This window comes from Camelus dromedarius, chromosome 3, assembly GCF_036321535.1.
Source record: "Camelus dromedarius isolate mCamDro1 chromosome 3, mCamDro1.pat, whole genome shotgun sequence".
Lineage (NCBI taxonomy): Eukaryota > Metazoa > Chordata > Mammalia > Artiodactyla > Camelidae > Camelus > Camelus dromedarius.
In genome coordinates, this window is record NC_087438.1 from 190,448 (window position 1) to 210,091 (window position 19,644).

At 52.2% G+C, this 19,644-nt stretch overlaps 1 protein-coding gene across 1 annotated transcript in view; it reads left to right on the top strand.

Annotated features, from left to right (window-relative positions):
- The first annotated feature begins 2,902 nt into the window (after positions 1-2,902).
- The window catches only part of AHRR (aryl hydrocarbon receptor repressor), a 66,788-nt gene continuing 50,046 nt past the window's right edge, over positions 2,903-19,644 (top strand). The window contains exons 1-3 of the mRNA XM_031442372.2: positions 2,903-2,983; positions 11,702-11,774; positions 17,803-17,984. Of these exons, the coding sequence (XP_031298232.2) occupies positions 11,713-11,774; positions 17,803-17,984 (244 nt within the window). The 5' untranslated portion in view covers positions 2,903-2,983; positions 11,702-11,712. The remainder of the gene's footprint in view (positions 2,984-11,701; positions 11,775-17,802; positions 17,985-19,644) is intronic.

Consider the following 19,644-nt stretch of genomic DNA (forward strand, 5'->3'; position numbering starts at 1 on the left):
CTCTTACAAATCCCCAGATCCTCAGGGTACCCACTCAGGTGTCCTCACCCACCTTCTTGGGTCCGAGGGTCCCCCACAGGCCTTGGATATGACAGGACAGACCCACCTTACCTCTGCCACGCCAAGATGTGGCCCCTGAATGTCACACACATGCTTACTTATTCTCATTAATAAAAAGACAACCTACAGTAAGATACAAAAGCACTCCATGCTCCTTGCAAAATGTTCAGGAGTTGTAGAAATTTTAAAAAGTAAAAAGAAATTAAAGTTCACTTGTAACCTAAGTTATTTGCCCAGAATTTTTCTGTGCATAACGCACTTTACAAAACTTGGATCAAGATTTAACTGTTGATTTTAACAACTTAAAAAATACAGCAAAACAAAAAGACAACCTATGGAACAGGAGAAAATATTTGTAAAAAATGAGACTGACAAGGGCTTAATTTCCAAAATATATTAACAGCTCATACAACTTATTAAAAAAAAAAACACCCAATCCAAAAATGGGCAGAAGACCTAAACAAGCAATTCTCCAATGAAGACATACAAATGGCCAATAGGCACATGGAAAAATGCTCAATATCACTAATTATCAGAGAAATGAAAATCAAAACTACAATGAGGTATCACCTCACACCAGTCAGAATGGCCATCATTCAAAAGTCCACAAACAATAAATGCTGGAGAAAAGGGAACCCTCCTACACTGCTGGTGGGAATGTAGTTTGGTGCAGCCATTATGGAAAACAGTATGGAGATACCTCAAAAGACTAAAAATTGATTTACCATATGATCCAGTGATCCCACTCCTGGGCATATATCCAGAGAGAACCTTAATTCAAAGAGAAATATGTACCCCAATGTTCATAGCAGAACTATTTACGATAGCCAAGACATGGAAACAACCTAAATGTCCACTGACAGATGACTGGATAAAGAAGATGTGTTATATTTATACAATGGAATACTACTCAGCCATGAAAAATAATAAAATAATGCTACTTGCAGCAACATGGATGAACCTGAAGATTGTCATTCTAAGTGAAGTAAGCCAGAAAGAAAAAGAAAATACCATATGATGTCACTCATATGTGGAATCTAAAAAAAAAAGACAGATGAATTTATTTACAAAACAGAAACAGACTCAGACATAGAAAGTGAACTTATGGTTACCAGGGAGGAAGTGGGTGGGAAGGGATAAATTGGGAGTTTGAAATTTGCAGATATTAATGACTATATATAAAATAGATAAACAACGAGTTTCTACTTTAGAGCACAGGAAACTATATTCAATATCTTGTAGTAACCTGTTATGAAAAGGAATATGAAAATGAATATATGTGTACATATGTATACCTGAAACATTATGCTATACACCAGAAATTGACACAACATTGTAAACTGACTATACTTCAATAAAAAATATATAAAAATTTTAAAAATAACAGCAATATAGCTGCATGCTGTTTCATATCAAAAAATAATATAAGACTATTTACTCAGCTGACACTTTGAGCCCCGGCTCTGCTGTGTCCTTCCTTGGATAAAGGTGAACAGAACAGACTTGGTGGGTTTACCTGTTAGCAGGAGCAAAGAAACACCTGCTGTCATTTCAGGCAGGAATATGCACTATGAAAGCAGAGCAGGGAAAGGAGATGGACAGCGTGGACTTGGATCTGGGGTGGACGTTCTCTCTGAGGACACAAGATCAGGGAGCTGGTCCCGCTGGTGTTTGGAGACGAGCTTTCCATGAGGGCAGCAAGGGGAAAGGTCCTGAGGCACACGTGCTGTCTGTGAGGGTCTGTGAGGTGTGGAGGGAAGCTGGGGCTTTGGGTGGAGGCAGGATTTTGCTCGTAGCCTGGTAGGTGCGGGAGTGACACCCTGGGCTGCTAGTGACTGAGGAGGGGTCGGGGGTGGGCGCTGGAGCGCGGTCGGTAGGGCTTGGATAAGGACAGCAGTTGGTGCTGAGGGAACGCAGGGAACCACGGAGGGGGTAACCGAAGCAGGACCCCGAGCGAGGACAGAGGCGGCAGATCGGTCTGAGATCTCCAGGGGCCCCACAGACATTGGGCGGAGACCCCGGGATGTGAGGCCAGGCTCACAGGGTGTCCCGGGGGCTCCGGTGTCGTCATGCGATGGGAGCCCAGTGAGGGAAGGGAGTGCTTTCAAAGTCAGGATGTGTCCGCCAGACGGTCAGCATGGAAGAGGGGGAAGGAGCAGCCCAGGGATGGGATGGGCCCCGCTGGAGGCCTCGGGAGAAGGGATGGGGGGTTCGGGAGCCCACAGCGCGGGAGGGTGTAGCAGGCGTCCACCGCCGCTCACCCGCCTGGTGCGAACCAGATACGCCGAGACTGAGATTTCGCACATACTGCCCTGTGGCTCCGGGGAAGTTCAGGGTCAAAAGTATTATATTAATGTTTTTAATTGTAAAAATCTTTAGTCCTTTTGATTCTAGTAACAACCCAGTTGGAGCAGGCGGGGCAGGACACGCTACATAATCGAATCCGGGCGCCGGGACCCCGAGGCTAGTGGAGCCTGAGCCTGGCACCTCCGCACTCAGAGGTGCGCGCTCCGCCTCGGCGGGTGCAGGTGGAAGGGGCGGGTGACTAGGGGCGAAGAACAGAGGGCCTGGGGCTCTCGCGGGGATCACGGGGACCTCGAGGGGCGCAGGGCACCCCAGAGCCGACAGACCCTTGGGGAGACCACGAGGACGCGAGAGACGCAGGGCGGGACCCCACCGTGGCGCCCACGGACCATGGACCACCGACCTGGGCGGGGATGCGCGCGCGCGCCCCCTACCGCCTCCCCGGCTCGGTTGGCTCCGGGGCGGGGCGGCTCGCGTGCCGGGGTGGGGCCGTCCTTCCGCGGCTGCAGCCGCCGCCTGGTCCCCGAGATGCGAGTGCCGGCAGTCGAGCCGCCACAGCGCCTGGTCTGGGCCGTCTCCTCCCGCGGGCGCGCCTGAGCCTCCGCGCCCCGCTGGCCGGGTAAGTGTCCTCCGCCGGCCCCGCTCCACGATGGAGACCCCTGCGCAGAGCCCTCTTCCCAAGAATCCCCCTCCCTCCGGCTCCCGTTCTCAAGTCGCCAGGCCAGGGGTCCAAGGGGCAGCAGTCACCTAAGAATAAAAACTGGACTTCTGAGGGAAGCCGGTCCGCTTCCACTGTTCGTGGTCCCCCAGTTTCCCTGCCCGGGAGCGTCAGATCCCACCCGTGTCGGGGGAGATGGGCTCCTGGCCCTTTGCTCTTGGCCCAGTTTCTTTCGGAAACGTTTTGGGCACTTCGAACTGGCCCGCAGAGCTGCCCCAGGGCAGCTGGTGGGGAAGGGCCCCTAGCTGGTGTCCCAGAAATGAGGGTGCGCAGCTCGGCCTCCTTCAGGGCAGGGAGCACCAGGCTTGGTTCTCACACTCGGAAAGGGCAGACGGAAGGCGCCTGTTCCAGGAATTCGCTGGGTTTCAGTTAGTGGTACCAATAAAGTTTTTTTCCCTAATGTCTTACTTTGAGTGGTGGAAAATCCCAAATCATGGATACTTTGTGAGAGGTACAGGCCCTCAGGGACCTGCCCTGAGGTTGTTGCTGCTCTGACTCCCACTGGGGAGGGGGCTGCCCAGAGGGCAGGTGACCAGCCCATCAGAGGTCAGAGGCCTTGGGCAATTTGCCCTTGGGTTTCTCCCTCTTTCCTGGTTGGTTTGAAGGACTGGGGCTGGAGGCATCTCCCCACCTTGGAAGGGTCCAGTGGGTCTCCAGCTGTGGCCGCCCCATGACTCATGCAGGGCCTCTGTCCTCCAGGGGCCAGGCGCAGAAGCGGGTGCGTGACTGCGTGCCCTGAGGCATCTGCCCCGAGCTCTGGGTACGAGACAGCTGTGAGCTGGCCCTCTCCCTGCCTGGTCCGCAGCCCAACCCCCCAGGGGCACTCTGCAGGCGGCCTCTGGCGGAGGCGGGCTCCTGAGCCTGGCCAGCCTCCGCCCAGTGTCCGCCATCAAGGCCTCAAGCCTGGCTTCTGGGCCGGAGCCCCATGGTGGTGGCGGAGGTCTCAGGACCCACTCAGTGCGGCCCTGACGGGTCTGTGCCGATGGCCTTAGCCATCCAGCAGCTGTGGCTGGCAGGCTCCCTGTTTCCGGATGAGGACTTCCAGGTGGGCACCGATGGAGTTTCCCTCTTGGTCCCTGTGGAACGGGGACTGGGGAGCACACACCGGGGCGGAACCCGGGCACCGCTGCGGGGCATGGGGCTTCTTTTATTTTTGGTTTTTGCTTATGTGTGTTTTCTAAAATGGAAAACCACAAAAGGTTCTTATAAAAGTTCAGATTTCTCAAGAAACACAGCCTGCTCAGAGCGTCTGTGGAGGCTGGCGCCCATCCTGCCTCAGGGGCACATTTCTGTGGGGAGTTTGGTCCAATCCAATAGGGGCTTCATCTTTTTGAGGGGCGTGCACAAGTATTTGTTAAATGGAGCCTACATTTAGGATTCCTAGGGCAGGACTCGGCCAGAATCGGACCCCAAGCTGTGGCTTTTCCAGGGGACTCTGCTGCCCCTTTGACTTCTCCCCGACCCCAGCAGGGCACCTGGAGAATGTGATCTGCCCAGCTGCTCTTTGCCACAACCAGTGTTGTAGGGCCATTCTGAATGCTGAGCTGGAGACATGAAGGGGACGTGGCTGTGTAGGCCCCTGGGCAGGCGGAGTGTGAGGCTGGGGAGGGGCTGTGCTCTGGAACCTGGGTCCCATCTCAGCTCCTGCCATGGGGAGGGGATTTTGGATGAAGGAAAGCGAGGAGTTGGCACTGCCTCCCCTTCAAGTGTCCCCCCACCCCTCCTCATCTTCTGCGTTGACCCCCACGGCACAGCACCCCTGCTCTGCACCTGGATGGTCTCCTGGGGCTGGTGAGGTCAGCTGCCACCTTTCCCTTTGACCGTGAGGGCTGCCCAGTGGGTTGCTGAGTGCCCAGCTCCTCTCAGGGTGCGGGGAGGCATCCCTGGCCTTCGGCCTGGCCTGGTGCGGCTATGGCCTCTCCTGTGTGAGTTGAGGAGCCCTGTGGTGCAGGCGGGACGGCCTTGCAGGCGGCTCCATCCACCGAGGGAAGTGCAGGCCGCTTCCGTGGTGGCTGCGGCTCAGGACGAGACCGAGAAAGCTGGACCCTCCCGAAGCATCGGTTCACTCCTTCCTGCTCCAGCCTGCGGCCACCGGGACCGGTCTGGCTTACTTGCCCCAACTCATCTCTCCAGACCTCTCCTGTTTCCTCTGCCACATCCTCCTCAGCAGCTTGAAAACCTGCTTTTGGTCCCCCGGCCCTGCCGCTGCCGCCTATCCCTGCCTGGTGTGCACAGCCCCCCGGAATGCGCACCCCGCCTGGCTGGATGCTCTCTCCTGCCAGCCCCTCCTCCTCACCCCCCAGAAACTTCATTTATATTCATACACACACTTGTGTTCTTTGTCTTTGTTGAGGTAAAATTCACCAAACGCGAAGCTCACCATTTAAGTTTACAGCTCAGTGGTGTTTATTTAGTTTATTGCTGCTGCCCACTTCATCTAATTCCCAAATGTGTTCTTCATCCTGGATGGAAACTCTGTACACATTAGGCAGGCACTCCCCACTCCCTTCTCCTCTGGCCTCAGGCAACCATTCATCCACTTTCTGTCTCCATGGATTTGCCTGTTCTGGACCTTTCACGTAAGTGGAATTAATCTGTGTCCCTTTGTGTCTGCCTTCTCTCATGTGCCATCATGATTTCAAGCTTTATCCGTGTTGTCAGGTGCATCAGAGCTTCATTCCTTTTTGTGGCTGAATAGTATTCCACTGGATGGATAGACCACATTTTGTTTCTCCATCAGCAGTTGACGGGCATTTGGGTTGTTTCTACTTTTGGACCCTTGTGGATAATGATGCTGTGAGCACCTGTGGGCCAGGCTTTATTTGAATACGTTTCAGTTCTTTTGGGCACACACCTGTGAGTTGAATTGCTGGGTCATATAGTGACTCTATGTTTGACTTTTTGAGGGAATACTGAATTGCTTTCCACAGCAGCTGCACCATTTTCCATCCCCACTAGCAAAGCATAGGGGTCCCATTTTCTCCACATCTTCACCAACACTTACTGTTTTCCATTTAAAAAATGTTTTCCATTTTAGCCATCCTCGTGGGTGTGCAGTGGTGTCTCACTGCAGGTTTCACTTGCATTTCCAGTGGCTAAGGATGTTGAGCACCTTTTCATTCACTCACAATCCATTTGTATACTTTTTTTGGGGAGAAATGTCTGTTCAAATATTTTGCCCGTTTTTGATCGGATTGTTTGTCTCTTGCTGAGTTTTGAGCATCCTTTACGCGGTGTGGACACTACAGCCTTCTTAGATGCACGATTTGCAAGTATCTTCTCTTCACTTTCTTGATGGTGTGCTTTGAAGCCCAAGTTTTAAATTCTGATGAAGTTCAACTTACCTAGTTTTTCTTTGCTTTGCTTTGCTTTTGGTGACATATGTAAGAATCCATCACCATCTTTAAGATCATGAAGATAGAGCCCTGTGTTTTGTCCAAGAGTTTTATAGCTTTGGCTCTTACACTTAGGTCTTTAGCTAGTTTTGGTTAATTTTTATAACCAGTGTGAGGTCGAAGTCCAACTTCACTCCTTCCAGGTGGACGTCCAGTTGTCTCGCACCTTTTGATGAAGAGCTCAATTCTCTTTCTGCATTGAATGATCTGTTGTTGAAAATGAATTGACCACTGCGTGTTTCTTCCTATACCACATTTCTCTTTTCAATACTTTAAAAAACTTTATTTTGGAAAATTTCAAATTTTTTACAAGAGTGGAGAGAATTCATACTGAGCGTATTCATCAAGCAGCAGGGATGGCCTGCTACCAACAGCGGCTGAGCCGGTGTCACTCACACCCCAGCTGCTCCCTGGATTAGGATCAAGCGAACCGCGGGCAAGTCATTCCCTCCCATGGGTGAGCCTGTGTCCCTAAAATGTGTGGACTTAAAAAAAAAAACAGCTTTTTATGGTTTTTACTTAATTTTTGGGTTGGACTGAGGGACTTTAATTAATGTAAAGAAGTATTAACTACAACAGTGAAAGGAGGATCTCGGGATTGAGGAAGCACCCCCAGGGGGCACCCCAGATATTGGGTGTTCAGGCCTCGTTGAGAAGGTGTGTTCAGCCCCTGGGATGTGAAGATGGTCACTGAGTTTCCCAGCCTCTGGCCGAGCTGAGCAGGAACAAAGGGACACATTGGAACCTAGGAACCAGAAGCCCTCACTCTGGCAGGTGCCCCGTGCTGGCTGGGAAGGAGAGGAGCTGGAAGGGTCCAGCCTGCCGAGTGGAGCAGGCCTGGACAAGCTGCCTAGACAAGCTGCCTAGACCCTGGCCCGGCCTCCAGTACCGAGCACCAAGTACCGAGCACCAAGTGGCGGGTAATGCTTCGGCCGGAGCTACCGCATCTCCCGCCGAGACTCCTGGACGTCTGGGTGTGTGATGAGCCCCAGACACGTTGTGATCACTGTTGTCTGAACAGTCAATTCTCTTTTAAAGCTATTTCAAGAGTAAGACGAGCCCTGCGTTTCTGCCTCGCAGTAGCCACTTCCTGTGCTTTCTGTTCCGTCGCGTGGACCCATGTGACCATCTGGTATCGTTTTCCTCTGGCCTGAAAGACACTTTTCCACATTTGTTACAGTGGGGTCAGCTGGCAATGAATTCCCTCAGCTTGTGTGTGTCTGCGAAAGTCTCTACTAACTTTCATTTCTAAAAGGTTGTTTCGCAGGATTTGGAATTTCACGTTGAGGTCTTCTCTGCCGGTGCTTTGAGGATGCGACCCGCCGTCCCCTCCTCCGTGTTCCTGGCGTGGCGTCTGCCCTCACACAGGCCTCTGCTCTTTGTGCCCAGTGCTCTTTTCTCTGCGGCTTTTAAGATGATTTTGCTTCTTGCCAGTTGTGGGCAATTTCATTATGATGTGTCTTAGGGTAATTTTCTTCCTGTTTCTGATGCTTGGGGTTCATTGACTTCTTTTTTTTTCTGGATGTAAGTCTATGTTGTTTTATTTTTATTTTTTTTTAATTGAAGTATAGTCAGTTTACAATGTTGTGTCAATTTCTGGCGCACAGCTTAATGTTTCAGTCATAGATGTACATGCATATATTTTCATATTGTTTTTCATTATAGGTTACTACAAGACAGTGAATACAGTTCCCTGTGCTATAGAGTAGGATCTTATTGTTTATCTATTTTATATGTATTAGTTAATATCTGCAAATCGCAAACTCCCAATTTATCCCTTCCCACCCCTTTCCCCTCAAGTAACCAAAAGTTTATTTTCTGTGTCTGCGAGTCTGTTTCTGTTTTGTAAATAACTTCACTGGTGTCTTTTTTTTTTTTTTTTTTAGATTCCACATATGAGTGATATTATATGGCATTTTTCTTTCTCTTTCTGGCTTCCTTCACTTAAAATGACAACCTCCAGGTCCATCCATGTTGCTGCAAATGACATTATTTTATTTTTTATGGCTGAGTAGTATTCTCTTATATAAATATAACACAACTTCTTTATCCAGTCATCTACTGATGGACATTTGGGTTGTTTCTATGTCTTGGCTATTGTAAACAGAGCTGCTGTGAACATTGTGGTGCATGTATCTTCATTGACTACTTGAATCTGTAGATTTACAGTTTTCATTAAGTTTGGACATATTTCTGCTATTATTTCTTACATTTTTTTTCTGTGTCACCTCCTTTACCCTCCTATTCTTTAAGTTCCCAGTTACACATGTTAAACCTCTTGAAATACCTAAATATTTAATTTTTATTTTGGTACTATTGTAAATGGTACTGGTTTTTAAAAATCTGTGTTCCAATTTTTCATTGCTAGTGTTTAGAAACACAGTTGACTTTTTCATGTTGTCCTTTTTCCTGTGACCTTGCTGAACTCAATTATTGTAAGTTATAAGAGATTTGTCTTAGCAAAAGTTTGGAATTTTCTGTGTGACCATCACGTTGTCTGTGAACACTAATGGGAAAGGGGACAGAGAACATCTTTGTCTTGTCTGTGATCTCAGGGTTATGTCCGGTCTTTGTCTGGATCACATTAAGTTCACACTAGGTGTGATGTCAGCTGTAGGTTAGGTGTAGATGCCCTTTATCAGGTTGAGTTCCCTTCTATTCTTAGTTTGATAAGATTTTTTTCATTATTATGCATGGATTTGGATTTTGTCAAATGCATTTTTATGTGTTGAGATGACCATATGTATTTTTCTTTAGTTTATTAATAAAGTGAATTATAATGATCGATTTCTGGCTGTTGGAGCAGCCTTGAATTCCTTGGGTAAACCCCGCTTGTGATGTATCGTCCTCTTCATGTGTTGCTGGGTTGCATTTCCTAGCATCTAATTGAGGATTTTTATGCCCATGTTCATGAGGGATTTTTGGCTATAGTTTTCTCAAAATGTCTTTGGTTTTGGTATCAGGGTAATGCTGAACCTATAAATGAGTTGGCAATTTTAATTTTTAATTTTAATTTTAATTTTTTCGGTAGAGAGTCGATATTATTATTTCTTCTTTGAGTCGGAAGAATTTACCAGCGAGGCCATCTGGGCCTGGGGCTGTTGTTGTCGTGGAGCAGATATAGGACTAAAGATGTCGTCTGTTTTTTCTTGAGTGAGTTTTGGTAGTTCATGTCATTCGAGGAATTGGTCCATTTCATCTAAATTGTTGACTTTGTGGGGATAGTATTTGTGTTACTTTGTTTGGGCTGCCATAACAAAATCCCATGGACCGGGTGGCTGAAACAATAGAAATTTATTTCTCACAGTCTGGAGGCTGGAAGTCCGAGGTCAAGGTGCCTGCTGGTGCGGCTTCTGGTGAGAGCTGTCCTCTTGGCTTGCACATGGCAGAGAGAGAGCTCTCCTGTCTCTTCCTCTTCTTGTCAGGACAACAGTTCCAGCAGGTCAGGGCCTCTCTGACCATAGCCAGCGCCTTAAAGGCCCTGTCTCCAGTACAGTCAAGTGGGGGATTGGCGCTTCATCGTATGACTTTTGTGGGGACACAGCTAAGTTCATGGCGGTGTCTCTCATTGTCCTTCTAACATCTGTGGGATCTGTAGTGATGTCCCTCCTTTTGCTCCTAATATTGGTCATTTGTGTTTCCTCACTCTTGATCAGTCTGGCTAGAGGCCTATTCATTTTGTTAGTCTTCTCAAAGAACCAACTTTCAGTTTCATCAGTTTTTCTTTTTCTATTCCAAGTTTCACTGATTTTTCCTCCTTATTGTTTTCATCTTTCTGGCTGATGTGGATTTATTTTCTCTTCTTCTAGTTACTTAAAGTGGAAGCTTAGATTACCCATTTGAAACCTTTATTTTTTTCTAATGTAAACATTTAATGCTGCCAGTGTCCATCAGACCACGCAGTTGTAGCCCATGAAGTTTGATATGTTATATTTTCATTCAGCTCAAAACATTTTTAAGTTTCTCTGAGACTTTCTCTTTGACCCATGGTTACTTAGAAGCAGATTGCTTACCAAATAGTTGGAAGTTTTCCATGTATCTTTCTAGTTTAATTCCATCTTATTAGAGAACATACTTTGTATGGTTATTATTGTCTCAACTTTGTTAAGGGTTGTTTTCGATCCTAGAATGCGGTCTACTTGATGGTTGGGCCATGCACAGAGACCGCGTGCTCTGCTGTTGCTGGACGCTGTGGTCTATACATTTCACTCAGTCTGTGTCTGCTGTTTGAAGAGTCTACATCCTTTGTGACTGGCTGTCTACAAAGTGTGTTTCTTATATTTCAGGTGGGTCCATAACATGTTTCTGACGTTTTCACTGCACTTTCTGAACAGAGTGGAAATTTCGTGTTTGAGTAATGTGCTTCCTTGTCCAGGCTGCACGTGCTTGAGACCAGGAGAGGGGTCCTAACCTCCTCTCCCTGTCTGTTGGCCCAGAGCCTGGCACTGAGTAGTTGCGACTGGTCTGCAGGACATTTGTGAGGGAGCAGACATCCTCACTGCACGGGAAAAACCAAGATTCTGATGGCCTCCTTGAGGTGATGGGTGCGCTGACCAGCTTGGGGCACAGACACTGGATTGCTCCTCGGGGTCAGCTGTCTGCGTCCAGCACTGCTGGTGGAGGCCAGCAGGGGTGGTCAGCAGGGCTCGTGCAGCTGGGAGTTAGTGGCATAAGTGGAAACATTGTGGAGTTAGGAGAGATTTTACGAAGAGAAGAGGAAGTACCGGGCCATAAAGGGGGGCCTCGGAAGGGGCGTGGATGGGGCACAAGCACTGAGAGGATGCACGCGGCCCCACACGCCTGCGCAGACCCTGCCCCAGCACTCAGTCCTCGCTCTGTGGCCGCGTGTCCTGCTCCGGATGCCTGTGGAGTTCCTCTGTCTTCTGGTGGCTCCGGGAGCTTATCTGCCATCAGCTCTGGGACCACAGGGCTGTTTCTCTATAGGAGGGGGTGGTGTGGGTCCTGGGGCCAGGCTGGGGGCCGTGCTGCTGCCCAGTGAAGGGCTGTGTCCTCGCCAGGCCCTTGGGCATCTTCCTGCCGAGTGGGGGAGGTGTGAGGCTCATGCTGGCCACGCCCTCGGTCATCGCTGCAGGGGACAGAGTCATGCCTTGCCTGGGGCTGGGGCACCTCCACTGACCTTGGCTGCCGTCTGGGTGGTTTGAGAGTGGTGTGGACACGGGGAGCTCTTCAATGGGACCAACTTGATGCTCCCTTCCTTTTTTAGGGCCCAAGACGATGATTCCGCCGGGGGAGTGCTTGTATGCGGGGAGGAAGAGGAGGAAGCCCGTTCAGAAACAGTAAAGTATCATGTCTTCTGTCTCTGCTGCTACTGATGAAAGGGAGGCATTTGTGTTTTCATTGAAGAAAAGTGAATTCTAGGGACAAAGCGAGTGAGGGTGAGCCTCCCTGCGGCAGGGAGGGACCCGGCGACAGCAGGAGTGGGCCTGGGCGGGTGTGCATGGCTCCCAACAGCTGGAGCCCGCCTGGCCTTTCTTCCTGGGTTGGTGGTGACGAGGGCTCCGGCAGGAAGGTGAGGTCCAGCCTCTTGTGGCCAGAAGCCAACACCGAGGGCTGAGCTGCCTGTTTGGGTGAGCACCGGCCCCTCCCTGCCCTGGGGCCGTCCCCAGCTGGACACACCCGCAGTGCCTCTGGGCTTTGCCCCAAGTGGAAGGAGATGGGGTGAGGGGCTCATCCTCCTGGTCATGGGCCTCCGGGAGGCTGAGTTAGAGAGTAGGGAGGGGACGCCCAGGCCCAGCCTCCACCAGCCCCAGGACACAGCACCACGGCCCGTGGCTGGCACGGGGAGCTGAGGGCCACAAGGGTGTGGTCCACAGCCGTGGCCGGAATAACCGGGGTGTTGGAACTGCCCTGCTGGGAGGTCAGCAGAGAGTGGCTCCCAGAGCCCACAGGCTGCCTCTGGCTCCTGGAACAGGGGTCCTGCATCACGTCCACTGGTGGCTGGGGCTATGGGTGTGTGTGTGTGTGTGTGTGTGTGTGTGTGTGTGTGTGTGTCTGCACGCGCGCAGTACTGTCTGTGTGTGGGTCAGGGTTTCTGTGACCCAGGCCACCCCCTGGCCTCTGGTGGCTGCAGGGTCCTTTGAGACTTCCGCAGCAATGTGGGCACCACCTGCCCCACAATGGTGACAAAGGCCAGGGAGGCGGGGCCTCAGAAGGTGGTTTGTCACCTGCGTTGGCTGTGTGTAAGGAAACTCAGTCACCCAGAGATGCGACCATGTGCACCAAGATCTTTGGGGCCACATACAGCGTGTTCTGGGGGGGCTTTGTGCCCCACGACCTGGGGGTGCTGTGTACATCAAATTCTAGGGGACTGTGTACACCACATTCTGGGGTGCCTGCCAGTCCAGGGGCAGAGGAAGGAGCTCCCTCCCTTATTATGTTTTTGTTCCAATGTCAGAGTCTGAGATGAGCTTTTGAGATGCTTTTATGAAACGATAAATTTTATTAACTGACGTTTTGAAGAGGTGAGACTCCGTGTGCTCAGACTCAGAGAGGACGGAGTCTTCCTCCTAGCCCAAGTGCCCCAGACTCTCTGCCTGGATCCCTGCTGAGATTGTTAGTGCATTAGGCCAGGGGTGCGGTGTGGGCGTGTGCGCTCCCACCTCTGCAGGATCGGCCGCGTCCACACACCCCGCCCAGCGCCCTAGACCTTCCACATCAGTCCCTTGTGCGCCTGTGCAGGGTGCCCCCTGACCCGTGGTTTCCAGCCCTCTGCCGGCGCCCCTCAGACCGTCCCGCAGACGTCGCGGCATGAGTGGCTTTGTGCCTGGTGTTGGCACGTGCTCGTTTTTGGAGAGGCCGCCGCCGTGGCCGCGCTGGTACCTTCCCTCTCAGGCCGAGCCGGCTCGTTTGGGGATCACTGTGGAAGTGGTGGATCCCTCTGCTTGGACACAGACCCTGCACCTGCAGCCCCGGCCCAGACCCTCTGCGTCCCGCTGGACTTGGGGACCTGGGTCGGTGAGGCAGACAGCGGAGCTCTTGCAGCCCGCCGAGCCGTGAGCAGTCAGCGTCTCCCAGGACCTGTGAACAGCAGCAGTTACCAGCTGGCGAGCAGTAGCGCAAGGCCAGACCCAGCAGGCACGCGCAGGCCCTCGTGATTCCATGGTGTCACCAAACCAGCCGAGTGTGTGCCTCAGACTTCGGTGCCTTTGCATGTTCTTCTCACACGGGAGGCTTGGCAGCCACTGTGCTCCCTTTTCTGTGTTGCTGACTTTTGCTCATTTCTCTGTCTCGTCCTTAAGTCTTTGTGCCTCTCGATTTGTTGGACACTGAGGAGACTAATCCTTGAATGTATTTCAGGTAACTTTCCCCAGTTTTGAGGTTACTTACGGTGTTCTCTGCCATGCAGCAAACATTTAATTTTTATGAAGTTGACTTTATTAATCATTTCCTTTGTGGCTAATTAATTTTATGTCACAATTAGAAAGATCTTCCCTGCTTCAATTTTATGAGAATTTTCCCAATATCTCTTCTAAAATTTTATGGATCCCTTAATATATATATATATTTAAACCTTTTGAACACTTGCAGTTTTCCTGGTATAGCTGTCGGGCCTGAATCTCTTTCCTTTCCCCTCCGGCCACGGGTTGCTCCCAGTTCTCCTACTGAAGAATCAGCGCTTTCCTCACTGAGCATTTGGACTTGTGATTTGAGGGACAGTGAGAGCCAGTGGAGTAACATGGACACAGGGCCCCAGCACATCCCCTCCCCTGGCGGTGCCTGCAGATGCCCCGAGGGACGTGGCCGGGCTGGCTTGTCCGAGCGCTGGCGTCTGTGGGTCATGAAGGCCGGGTGTGTGCATGTGTGCAGGTCACCAGGCCCACAGCCCTTCTGGGTTGTCCCTGCACCCACCGCTCCGTGCCCCATGGCCCAGCTGCAGTCCTGGCCTCCTCACCATACCCGCCTGCGGGCTGTGGTCTGGCCCCATTCTCCAGGTGGGTGATGGAAGTCCTGGAGCCCTCGATGACCTCGGAGGTGGAGGTCGTCCGTCCTCAGAGCACCTGACCCCTGGAACCTGCTCCCCGAGGCCCCTCAGGGCTGGACGCTGCGCTGGTGGGAGCCTCTCCCGTGGGGTGTGGGTGCAGCAGTGGGTCCGTGCTCTCCAGGGTCTGCAGCCTGAGCTCACGAGGTGTGAGTGGTGGGGCTGCCCTCTCTTCTTTGCGTTTCCCATCTTTCCTGGGCTGTGACAAAAGCACCCAGGACTGCATCCATTTAAAGTGCACAACTGGATGGGGTTTGGGATGTGTGATCACCTGAGTAACCACTGCTGAAGTCGAGATCAAGACGCTCCCGTACGCCCAGCGTCTCCTTGTGCCTTGTCGTCCTCGCTCTGGTGACCTCGCCTGTGCGCCTGCCCTGGAGACTGGTTTGCAGTTCCTGGGACTTTGTATAAACGGGATCCTGCAGCGTGCTGGGGCTTCTCCCCATGCCATGGGGCTGCTGACTCCTCCCCAGCTCGTGTACGGAGTGTGTCCTCCTTACGCCAAGTGGTGCTCCGTCGTGCGACGAACCGCATTTGTCTGTTTATCTGCAGGTGGACGTCTGGGTTGCTCCCAGCTTGGGGTGTTGTGAATGAAGCGGCGGCGTCTACGTGTGAGCCTCTGGTTGCGTGTTTTCATTTCTTTGGGGTAAACACCTAGGGGAGTGATTGCTGGGTCCTGCACAGAGTAGATGTGTGTTTGACTTTTTAAGAAAACACCAGACCTGTTTTCAGAGCAGTTGTACCATTTACAGTCCTGGAAGCCGTGGGTGAGGTTTCTAGCTCCTCCACATTCACCGAGGCCTGGGATGGCCAGTCTTGGCTCCAGCAGTCCTGCTGGGTTGTGGTGGTAGCTCACTGTGGTTTTGATTTGCGTTTCCCTGGTGACACCTGGTGTTGTGTCTTCTCATGGGCTTTCCTGATGTCCATATATCTTCTCTGGTGAAGTGTTCGTCTGTGTGCTGTGCCTGCCTTCTTGTTGGGTTCTTTGTCTGCTTGTGGAACTGTAGGATGTTCACATATTCTGGATACAGCCTCTTGTGAATATTTTTATCCAGTCTCTGGCTTCCCTTTTCATTTTCTTAATGGTGACTTTCAAAAGACGTTTTAAAAGGTTTGAAAAAGATTAATTTATCAATTTTTTCTTTTATGATTTTTTAACGTGTCCTTAGAGTCCCAGGACTACTCCAAGGTCTCAAAGATTTTCTCACATATTTTCTGGTAGAGTTCCACGGCATGTTGCAGATTTAGGTCCGTGATCTGTTCTGTAGATCAGTTTTGGGAGTAACGCCGTCTTCACCATGTTGGGTCTTACAGTCAACCAACATGGTGTATCTTTCCATTTGTGTCTTTGTACATTTTTCTCAGCAATGTTTCATGGCTTCAGTTTAGGTGTCTGGGATGTCTTTTGCTAGACTCCTCCGGGTATTTTATGTTTTTGGATCCTTTTGTCACTCTCCTTCCCCTGAGCTGGCCACGGCTCTTCCTGTGCTCCCATGCAGATGGGCCGGATCCTTGTCCCCTCACCTCCTGCTGAGTCTCCGCCTTGGAGAATTGGAAGTTCCCCCACCTGCCCCTCAACCCCACCCTGCTCACCGGCCTGGCCACGGCCCTGGAACTGGGGAGGGCGATGCCGGGGCTGGAGCTGCATTAAGGGGCAGCCAGGTGTTCTGAGAAGCTGGGAGGAGTACATTTCTCCCGACACCCATCTCTTCAGCCGTTTGCCTCTTCTCCCAGGTGCCCCACGGGGTTGGCGCGGAGGGCAGGTGCGGCTCAGCCGGGTCCTAGGCACAGCCTGTCAGGGGCGGGGGGTGGGCAAGTGGGCGACTGCTCCCTGCAGGTCCGCACAGAGGTGAGATTTGGGCCCAGCCGTCTCCCCTCTTCTCTGACCCCCGCCCCTGCCTGCCGTGCTGACTTGTTTTCTGGGGAAGCTGTGAGTGTCTTTCATTGCTTGGGTGGGCCTCTCCTCTGGCCAGCAAGTGCCAGTCCCCACGGGAGTCTGCTCAGTCCATCCCCAGGCCTCCTGCCTATTTAAATTTTGGCTAGCAGTGTGAGTAATGTTGGTGTAGGTGCCTCATTAAGGGAAAAAACGAAACAGCAGAAAGTGACAGGATAACCAGAGAATGGGAGAACATAATTGCAAATTGTATATCTGATAAGGATCTAATATCCCAAGTATATAAAGCTTGCCTACAACTCAACAACAGAAAGACAAACAACCCAATTTAAAAATGGGCAAAGGGCTTCAGTAGCTATTTCTCCACAGAAGTTACAGACGTGGCCACCAGCATATGAAAAGATGCTCAACTTCACTGTTTGTTAAGGAAATGGAAATCAAACCACAATGAGACACTGCTTCATGCCTATGAGAACAGCTATTATGAAAAATGAAGGAGAATAGCGAGTGTAGGTGAGGCTGTGAGGTGTGGCTGGTGGAGACATAACGTGGCGTAAAGTTGTGGCCTCAGAGTTCATGGGCCGTGGAATACTACTCAGCTGTGAAAAGGAGTGAAGCTCTGACAAAGGCTGCACCATGGTGAACCTTGAACACATGATCTTAAGTGAAGGAAGCCAGCATGAAAAGCCTTGTGTTGTGTGATTCCATTTACGTGGAATGTCTGAAACAGGAAAGCCCTAGAGATGTGAAGTAGGTTATGGTGGCTGGGGGCTGAGAGGAGGGTAAGATGGAGAGAAATGCTGGTGGGGGTGGGGTCTTACTTGGAGTGATGAAGATATTTTGGGACTTGACAGAGGTGGTGGTTACACAAAACTGTGAATGTTCTAAGTGACACTGAACCGTACACTTCAAAACAATTTTATGTGAATTAATCTCAATTAAAGAGAAAATTTTAAATCAGCCACAAATTTAATCAATCAATCAATCAATCAAATTTAAAAAGAGAAGTAGCTTCTGAGATTGGAGCTGCAGGCTCTTCTGTGGTTTTGTGTGGCCTCAGCCCCTGACAGTACAAAGCAGAGGTTGTCTGTCAGGGCCATTGTGTTGCTCCCACCCCAGAAAGAGTTGGCACAGAGAGGCCAGGAAGCATGCTGGGGTCACACAGCTCTCCTGCTGCCTGGCCCCTGTCTCTCTGTGCTTTCCCCCCAGTACTGCCTTCCAGTGGCTGGCGTGGCTGGTGTGGCTGGTGGTTTCTGAGTTTGTGCATCTTCAGGAATGGGTGCCCTTCCGTACTGCGTGGCACTTTCTTCCTGGCGGTGCTCCATCCTGAAGCTGATTGCTTCTCATAAGGTCACCGCCTGGGACAGGTTTCCACCTGAGGGCGGTGGCTCTGGGTGGGGAGTCCGTGCTTGACTGTGGTCTTTCCCCGCAGGAGGCCTGCCGTGGGGGCTGAGAAGTCAAACCCTTCCAAGCGGCACCGGGACCGCCTCAATGCTGAGCTGGACCACCTGGCCAGCCTGCTGCCACTCCCACCTGACATCATCTCTAAGCTGGACAAGCTCTCGGTCCTGCGTCTAAGTGTCAGTTACCTCAGGGTGAAGAGCTTCTTCCAAGGTAGGACTCAGCTGTGCCCACCTGCATCCAGCTGGCTCTCACCTGGGTCCCACCCAGCGTCGCTGGGTTGGGCCAGTTTGTGCCTCTCGTCCTGGGTAACTACTCGGAGGTGGAGTGCTGAGGCTGGGCAACAGGAGCAGACCTGGTGGGAGGCGTGGACCGGCCCTCACCCTGCTTGGCCTCACTTGCCCCTGGGGCCCTGGGGCCTCCTCCCAACCTTGCCTGTCCTGGGGATGCCGTGAGCTGAGCTCCAGCCGGGCACCAGCCCCTCTGCACAAGGTGGCCCGGTGTGTCAGAGCCTTGCAGTGGCTCTGGGTACCTGCCCTCCCCCAGTGCTCCAGGCCAAGCCTCACTCCCCGCGTGGCCGGGCTGAGTTCCTGAGGAGGAAGTGTGGTTGTCACCACCCATGATCGTGGCCATTACTGGGAATTAGGTCTGAACCTCTCACAAAATCATGATTATTGTGGGTCTTCGGGAGCAGGTAAGATAAAAGTTTAAGGAGGGCAGGTAGGGGCAGTAGGGCATGGTGGGGACTGCGGCAGACTGCTGAGTTCTTGCTCTGTCAAAAGGCAATAGGAGTCAACTGTTGCACGTCCTCACGCTGCCGGAAGACACCTTGGGCTGCAGTGAGGCTGGCCGGCTGGCAAGGCTGAGGCCCTGGAGCAATGTGGACCCGGTCCCGAACCCCTTCCCACCCCTGCTGCCAGGCCTGGGAATCCTGCGAACTCGATGTGTCTGAGGTGTGACTCAGCCACTGCACCTTCTTGGCTTCCTCAGCCCCGGGAGAGGGAGGGCAGCCTGCCTTCACCCCTGGCTCCCCCAGAGACCGCTGAGAGAGACCGGCGTCCCCAGGCGGTTCTGCCCGCTGTGTGCTCCAGCCAGGCCGTCACTTGCCAGCCCTTTCGAAGGGCCCCACCTTGGCCTTCATTTTCCTTCACGAAGCAGGAGCCCCAAACCCTTCTGCAACTGCGGGCCTCTGAGAGCCCCCCAGCCCCGTGTGGGAACTCTGATGCAGTTTAGGCTGCCTCTGGCCTCTGTCTGAATGTCCAGGGTCCTGGAGCCCCTCACCTGTGCCCCACTCTGCCCGGAGATGTGGACCCCTTGCTGGCAAAGTAGGTCTGCGTGTGCTGAGATGTCCCATGGAAAGGCCGTCTGTCCCTGAGGGGAGGCGGAGCACACAGGGCTCTGCGTCTGCTGAGTGGGGCTTGGCCCGGGGACATCCCTGCTCCCTGTGACACCTGCTGTGTCTGCCCCACACAGGCCCTGGGAGCACCGCAGGGTGGGGATGGGGGCTGAGCTTTGACGGCCCGGCCTGGCCTGTAGTTCACCCAGCACCCAGCCCAGGTCGGTGCCCCTCGTACGCTGTGCTCTTTCCCTTTGGACTGGGAGTGTGCCATCTGGGGGTCCATCACCCAGACCCCTGTGGCTGGAGGCACAAGCTTAGGAAACATTTCTGGAAAAGTAAGTTTGGAGGACAGCAGAGGACGGTGGGTGCCGTGGGGGAGGAACTCAGGTAGGTTACCAGGAGGGTTGTGCGGGCTGGTGGCCTTCTAGGAAGAGGCGGTAGGGAGGTGCAGCCTGCAGGCCTCACTGAGGCAGCCCCCTCATCGAGTCGTCTAAGGGCCCCTTGCTGCTGCGTTCCTGCATCTGAAGTGGGGCC